The following is a 7,259-nucleotide window of genomic DNA, read 5'->3' on the forward strand; positions in this document are numbered from 1 at the left end:
GCAAGAGCCTTGTTCTATGTATGTGTGTGTTGAAGACTTAGCCACTGTCTACACAGGAGTCTGGGTCTCAAACAGTTTTCTGTATTTCTGTTTTTCCATCAAAACAAAATGAATGACATCAAGGATCCAACAATATTAACAGGTGATAAAGAGTTAGAAGTCTCAAAAGTCAAAAAGATAATAATTTTAACTTAAATTTTAAAAATCTTTCAAAGATACACATGATCATGAAAATACAGATTATTTAAATAAAGCCCTCCATTTCCAATTTACATAGTTTATTTGGTCTACTTGCCAACAGAAATTTATTTTACCAAACTACATGCAACTTATTAATAAAAAAAAGTTTTTTTTAAAGTATCAATAATGAAATTCTTTCCAATAGGTGACACTATTATTGTTGTTAGTGCCGTCGAGTCGATTCCGACCCATAGCGACCCTGTATAGAGTTTCTGAGGAGCAGCTGGTGAGCTTGAAGTACCGACCTTGCAGTTCAAACAGCTTTGCAGTCTGGTGCATTAACCCACAGCGCCACACCAGGACACATAGTACACCTTAAACAACTGTCTCCACACACTCCAAAATTAGAAGCACTTTCTTTGTAAATGGAAAGAGGTGAAAGAGTTTAGGAAAGATAAAGAGTATTTTCTCTCAACTAGATCGTATCTTCAGATACAAATTCCCAGGCAACATGTATGTATTATACGTTGTAAAAAGTTAACTTGAAGGAATTATGCTAAAAACAACTTTACTTCTTGGAAAGAGAAAGTTTAAGTGAAAGGAAAAAAAAAAAGAAAAGAATCAAGCCTGGAGACAAAATGTTTCAAAATAAGGCTGACAGTACCATCTACTGGGCAAGAGTAGAAAAAACAAGTTATCGCAGTAATTTCTAATTAAAGAAAATCAATTCCAAATATAATGAAAATAAGAAAAACATTTGGCAATGGTGCAATCATTCATTTCAGTTAAGTGATTTTACTTCTATTGCATGTTTTTATGTTAATGCATTTTTTTAAAAAAAACAAGTGCAAAATGTTAGAAACAGCACCCAAAATTTACATTAAACAGAAAATCTCCAATGACTTTAAAGTTTCCAAATTGCTGCTGAACTGCAAACCAGCCTGCATTTGAAACACTGGCATAGAGCCCCAGCCTGGAATCTTTTCATAAAAATTCAGCTCAGAGCTTTAGGCTCAAATATTTTTAAAATTAATGCCAGCCCACTTTCCTTTTCCTGATATTAATTACCAATAACAGACATTCACTCTAAGTACAAAGTCACACACAAAGTCAATTAGGGATACAGATAACTACTCTTGAGCAGGGATTCCTAATGAGCTTCAGATATTGATGAATCTCTGAAATTACAGGCAAAAACTTAAAAACAAAAGCGGTTTCAAGGTATTCTACCATATGGATAAAGATATAGTGAAAACATTTTTCTAGTTCTCCATCAGGATTTACTGTCTTCCATAATATTACTACTTTTGTTGGAAGTATCAGACAAGATAGGATGTTAAGTATTCTATATATCACTACTGAAGTCCATTTTTTAACTTTTAATTTTCAAACTCAATAAAACACTCAAGTTCTGAATTTGGTATTGCTTTTATGAATGGCTTTGGAAGCATGTAAACTTGATATATCACTGATTTTTTTAAAAGTTATTTTAATTATAATGATTAAAAGCACTAAAAAATTTTACCAAGTAACTCAGTTCTACATCCAAGAATATAAAAGTTAGAAACTTCACAAAAAGGATTTATCAAGCAAGTATACAACATTGCTGACATCCAGGAATTCTGCATTTTAATGGAGGGACTTCTACAGATTAAATCCTTACGATGCAAAGGAATAATCTCTGTGGGTAACTTTCAGAGTCCATTAGAATTTAAGGTAGTGAAGTTGTTAAGGAACAGGGATCCCTTCCAAGCACCTTGCCACAATAACTGGCCTCTAACCACAAAACTGATGGTTCAAACACACCATCCACTCCTAGGAAACCCTATAAGGGGTAGCCATAGTTGCCTGCCTCTACTCATAGCTGCTGTTGTTAAATGCCATCGAATACGTTCTGACACATAGGGTTTCTGAGGAGCGGCTGGTGGGTTTGAACTACTGACATTGAGGTTAACAGTGTAGTGCTTATCCTAGAGCATCATGCCAAGACTCCACCCCCATGGCTAGCCCTGAGATATTAGTGTACACATTTAATAATTTATGTTTGAAAGAAACAAATTGTTGCTGTTGTTAATGTGTCATGGAGCTGGTTCCGACCCATAGCAACCCTGTATAGGGATTCCGAGGAGTGGTTGGTGAGCTTGAACTGCCAACCTTGAGGTTCAAAGTGACTTTGCAGTCTAACACATAAAGTGTGTACAATGGACTGCTAACCACAAGGTCAGAAGTTCAAACATACTATTTGCTCCTTAGAAAACCTATCCGGGGTCACTATGAGTAGGAACTGACTCGATGGCACCTAACAACAATAAAAAATGTTCAAAACCTAGTTTAAAGAAATACCTTGTTAATAATCTAGACATTTTCAAGAATGCCTGTGGAGGGAGACCTGGACTTCCCTGACACTTGGTATGTTCAAGTGCTATTACTCTCTCTTATAAAGAGTCCTGGTGGTTTGGTTTTCTTTCTTATAGAAGCGCTTCTTTCTTCCTCCTTGGACCTAGTCCCCAAAGGGCATACACATTAACAACTTATCTGTCAGTGGTTCTGTGGGTTAACACTCTGCACTGCATGTCAGTTTGAACTGCAAGGTCGGCAGTTCAAGCTCACTAGCAGCTCCTTGAAAGCTGTACACAGGGTCACTATGGGTCAGAACTAACTTGATGGCACTTAACAACAGCGACAACAACCTGAAGCTCAGAATTCTGGTGTGGTGCTGTAGAATCAGCACCAGATGGCAAAACACAAGGTCAGCAGTTCAAACCCTCTAGCTGCTCCTCAAAAATTTGCCTTACACTGGGTGGCTATGAGTTGGAAATAACTCAATGGCACTTAACAACAACAACCTAAAGCTCACATATCATCTAATTTGCAAAACACTGGCAGATCCCTCCAGATGAAATACATTTTTCCCTCCTCTAAATCCCTGTACCATTTTCCTTACACATGAAAACTTTTTCTTACTTCAGACCCACAATATAACAGCAGTGATAAGAGAATCCATTTTTAAGACAAAAAAATTCTGGCTTTTGAGATCCACTGCTACCAGTAACTAGTACTTTGATCTTAAATGACTTAACTACTTTAGGCCTTAGTTTCTTCATCTTTGGGCTTTTGTTTCCTCCTCTGTAATCTGGAGACAGAAATAGAAACCACCTCAAAAGGGTTTTTTGGTTTTTTTTTTTAAAGAATGAATAAAATGATGTAGGTAAAGTGTTAACACAGAGCCAGGTCTCCATTCAATCCATTAGAGCACACAATCCATTAAGGGCAGAGCTGTCTGAGCTCTCCTCCACAGGAGATGGTTAGCCTTGTGTGGAGGAGACACAGAAGACTGCAGCTGACAGGGCACACAGTAAAAAGAGCCTAGGGTGTGAAGTCTTCAACTGGCAACTCAGGTTGGGTAGATAGCAGGGTGGCACAGAGCAGTGAAGTGAGATGCCACAACAGACCAAAGTAGAGTCAACAAAACCTCTTATAGTCAACTAAAGGCTTCCAGTTTGACTAAAAGATATTGGTGCTGTAGGATAAGCACTGGATTGCTAACTTACAAGGTCAGGTTCAAACCCACCAGCCACTCCTTGAGGAACTGTATACAGGATCACGGAGTCAGAACTGACTCGATGGCACATAACAACAACAAAAATTTTTAGGCAGAAGAGTATGGTTAGTCAATTGGCTAGCAATCATGAAGCCCTTCCAGAGGAAAAGTCTTTCAAACAGCAACTGAATCATATAAAAACCTGTTCCCACCATGAAAAATGGACTTCTATATTTTAGCTAATTTCTTTATCTAACTTCAGTCGGAACTGACTCGACAGTACTTAACGACAACAACACCTATATAAAACAGAAACTTCAATACTGTAAAACAGAGAAAGCATCATGTGAGATTGTTGTTGTTGTTAAGTACCGTCGAGTCGGTTCCGACCCATAGCGACCCTGTACAGGGTTTCCGAGGGTGTAAATCTTTACGGGAGTAGAAAGCCTCATCTTTCTCCCGCGGAGCGGCTGGTAGTTTCGAACCGCTGACCTTAAGGTTCGCAGCCCGATTCGTAACCACTACGCTACCAGAGCTCCTTCATGTGAGATTAAGTTCCATAATTTATTAAGAATTTGTTCTAATTGTGTGAAAGACCAATCTCTCAATTAAACCTCTCAAACAACTCAGATTGTAATCTAAAGAGCAAATGAATCAACACTCCTAAACACTGTAATTAACTGGCTAGTTTCTGAATCTGCTCAGATATAAAGGGAGTCCTGATGTGGCACTATAGGATAATGCATTGGACTGCAAGGTCGGTTTGAACCACAAGGTTGGCAGTTCAAACTCACCAGCCATTCCATGGAAAACCTATACAGGGGTACTATGAGTCAGAACTGAATTAACAATAGCAAAGTAGAAAATATTTTTAAAATGAAAATTAAAAAGAAGGCATGTCAAACTGTCTACAACACAAAGATAGAAGAGGAAATATGGCAATTACTTAGGTAATTACATACATTTAAAAATAATATAAAAAAGCTCAGATTACAGCATCTACTAAGTGGCTTAATTATCTGCTTACTTTAATAAAATAAAGTACTTCCAAAAATACACTGTTTAGTAAATTCTAAGGCAATCCAAATTTCATTCCATTGTCTAAAGCATGACTGAACAAAAATAACAGATTTTATCATCCTCTTGGCATTGAGAAGAAAAGGAGTAAAAACATGCAAGAAAAATAAGTGTGAAGCAACAACAAAAAGGCTTTAAAATAATATATAAGAAAAGCCAGAAAAGATAACCATTTCCACCTTATTACATAAATTACAACAGACCAACTGCACAGATGCTTCTTAAAGCTTATAGAATTTTTAAGGACCTTGGCAAAGTTATTATGTCGTTGGTATTAACAGAGTGTGAGAAACAGAAATATTTTTCTCAAAAAATCTATGAGCTTCAGCATATTTGGTCCAGATAGACATTGGAAATTGCTAGGGTAGGTAAAAACTCTTAGTAGTCATTTATTTCCTCAATTTAAAAAAAGAAGAAATTTTGTCCCAAATGATTAACTGACTTGCTGTAGGTCATAAAGGACTAAAACTAAAAACCAGATCTCCTCTCCATAGTTCACTACACCTCACATCATTTTTGTTAAGCTAACAATAGTTGGTATGTTAGTAAATGCATGTAGTTCCACTTCACCCAACTAAAAATCTAAGTATTTTTCCAATGATAAGCAGGTCATCCAAACCTCACCACTGAGGATGAGCCAGAGTTGGGTAAGATGTTATGTCAAGCAGTCACCAAATGGGACTGAATTCCAAGAAGTCAATAATAAGGCAGGAGTTTCTACTTAAGACAGCCCCGAACAACATGCATTAGATAGGCAAGTCATATTAGAGCCCGATAGGGAGATCGGAAGTTCAAACACCTGAATGGCCAAGTGCAAACACAAAGTCTAAAAGGCCACAGACAAGTTCAAGGTCCCAGACACGAGATGAGAGCAAAAGTAAATTAGAATTAAGGGGTGGGAGCAGTTGACTTTCCAGATGAGTGCTTGCACAATCATGTCGCATGGGATAGCCAATGTGGTCCTCGAGTGGGTTCAAGAGTGCTGGGAAAAAGAGGCAGGACAAGCTCGTGAAAAGCAGCAGATTGTGGCCATCACCCTCTGAAGAGAGTTCATCTTTACCAAAGCAGTCAAATTTACAAAAGCAGGAGGGAACTGCTTTTTAACAACTGATTGATTATACAAAAGTCCACATTTTACAGTAGAAATCACTTACGGTGACTAGTCAAGTTTATTCAATATTAAAACATCATCTAGTTTTTAAATAAGAAAACTAGGGCACAGGAAGTGTAATTATTCACTTAAAGATACAAAGTCCATTACTACAAAACATAAGCTAGATCTGTTCTATTTAATGACCACAGGATACAGTCAAAACTGAGATGATATTCCTTGAATTTATACATTGATTTATGCAAATACTGCAGAAATATTCATCAATCTTCCATCCCAAGTGAAAAAAGTTTCTGCTAATCCATCAGCACTACAAATTGTCTTGAGACTTTTTTAGAGGTCTAAATATCGTATGGCATCCTGGTGTGGCGCTGTGGGTTAATGCACCTGACTGCAAAGCCATTTGAACTGCAAAGTCGGTGGTTCAAGTTCACCAGTCACTCCTCGGAAACCCTATACAGGGTTGCTATGGGTCAGAACCGACTCGACAGCACTTAACAACAACAACATCATATAAACCTACAAAATAAAGAATGCTTTTAATTTTTATTTCACATGTCTTCAAGTCTATTTTAAATTAAACACACACAGAGATGCTTACACAAATACCGTTGTTGCCATCAAGTTGATTCCAACTCATAGCAACCTTGTATAGGATTTCCAAGGAACTGCTATTGAGTTTGAATTGCCGACCTTGCGATTTACACCAACTTTACAATTCAGTGCACTATCCTGCAGTACCACACTAAGACTCCTACACAAATATAATTACATGTAATAAAGACAGCTTACCTTTAAATCACTTCCTGGCAATGTGCCTACTCCATCCTTCCAGTCCATAACACTAAATACATCAAACTCTTGACCGCTGGTGCTAGAGGCAGATTCAGTCATGGTTTTCTTTTAACCTGAAAGGGGAAAATAAAAACGAGTATATCACTAATATTCCAAACAGAATACATTTTTACTTAACTGATCATTACCTAAGTTTCACAAACACTCATCTGTCAGTTTGTCTTAAAGCAGTAGCTTGTGTGTTGCTAAGATGTTGGAAGCTATGCCACTGGTATTTTACATACCACACAAAGAGCTGTCAACAGTTTCCAAACTAAGGCAGACTAGGAAGAAAGGGAGGTGGACTCCTTCTGGTTGTTGTTGCTGTAAGTAAGTGTTGTCGAGTTAGTTCTGATTCACAGCGACCTTATGTGGGATTTCCAATGAGTGGCTTGGTGGGCTTGAACCATGGACCTTGTTGTTACCAGTCCAGTGCTTCTCCTACAGAGCCACCAGGAATTCTGCTTAGTCACTGAAAAGCTTTTGAATAGCAGCAGAACACCGTCAGATGTAGCG

General features: G+C 37.7%; 1 protein-coding gene across 2 annotated transcripts in view; it reads right to left on the bottom strand.

Annotated features, from left to right (window-relative positions):
- Positions 1-6,811, bottom strand: part of L3MBTL3 (l(3)mbt-like 3 (Drosophila)) — a 146,677-nt gene extending 139,866 nt beyond the window's left edge. Inside the window, exon 1 of one of the 2 annotated variants that reach the window (XM_006834672.1) lies at positions 6,702-6,811. In XM_006834672.1, the coding sequence (XP_006834735.1) occupies positions 6,702-6,803 (102 nt within the window). In that variant the 5' untranslated portion in view covers positions 6,804-6,811. The remainder of the gene's footprint in view (positions 1-6,701) is intronic. The other variant, XM_006834673.1, reaches the window with a different exon arrangement.
- Between the last annotated feature and the right edge of the window lie 448 nt (positions 6,812-7,259).

This window comes from Chrysochloris asiatica, unplaced genomic scaffold (assembly GCF_000296735.1).
Source record: "Chrysochloris asiatica unplaced genomic scaffold, ChrAsi1.0 scaffold00013, whole genome shotgun sequence".
NCBI lineage: Eukaryota > Metazoa > Chordata > Mammalia > Afrosoricida > Chrysochloridae > Chrysochloris > Chrysochloris asiatica.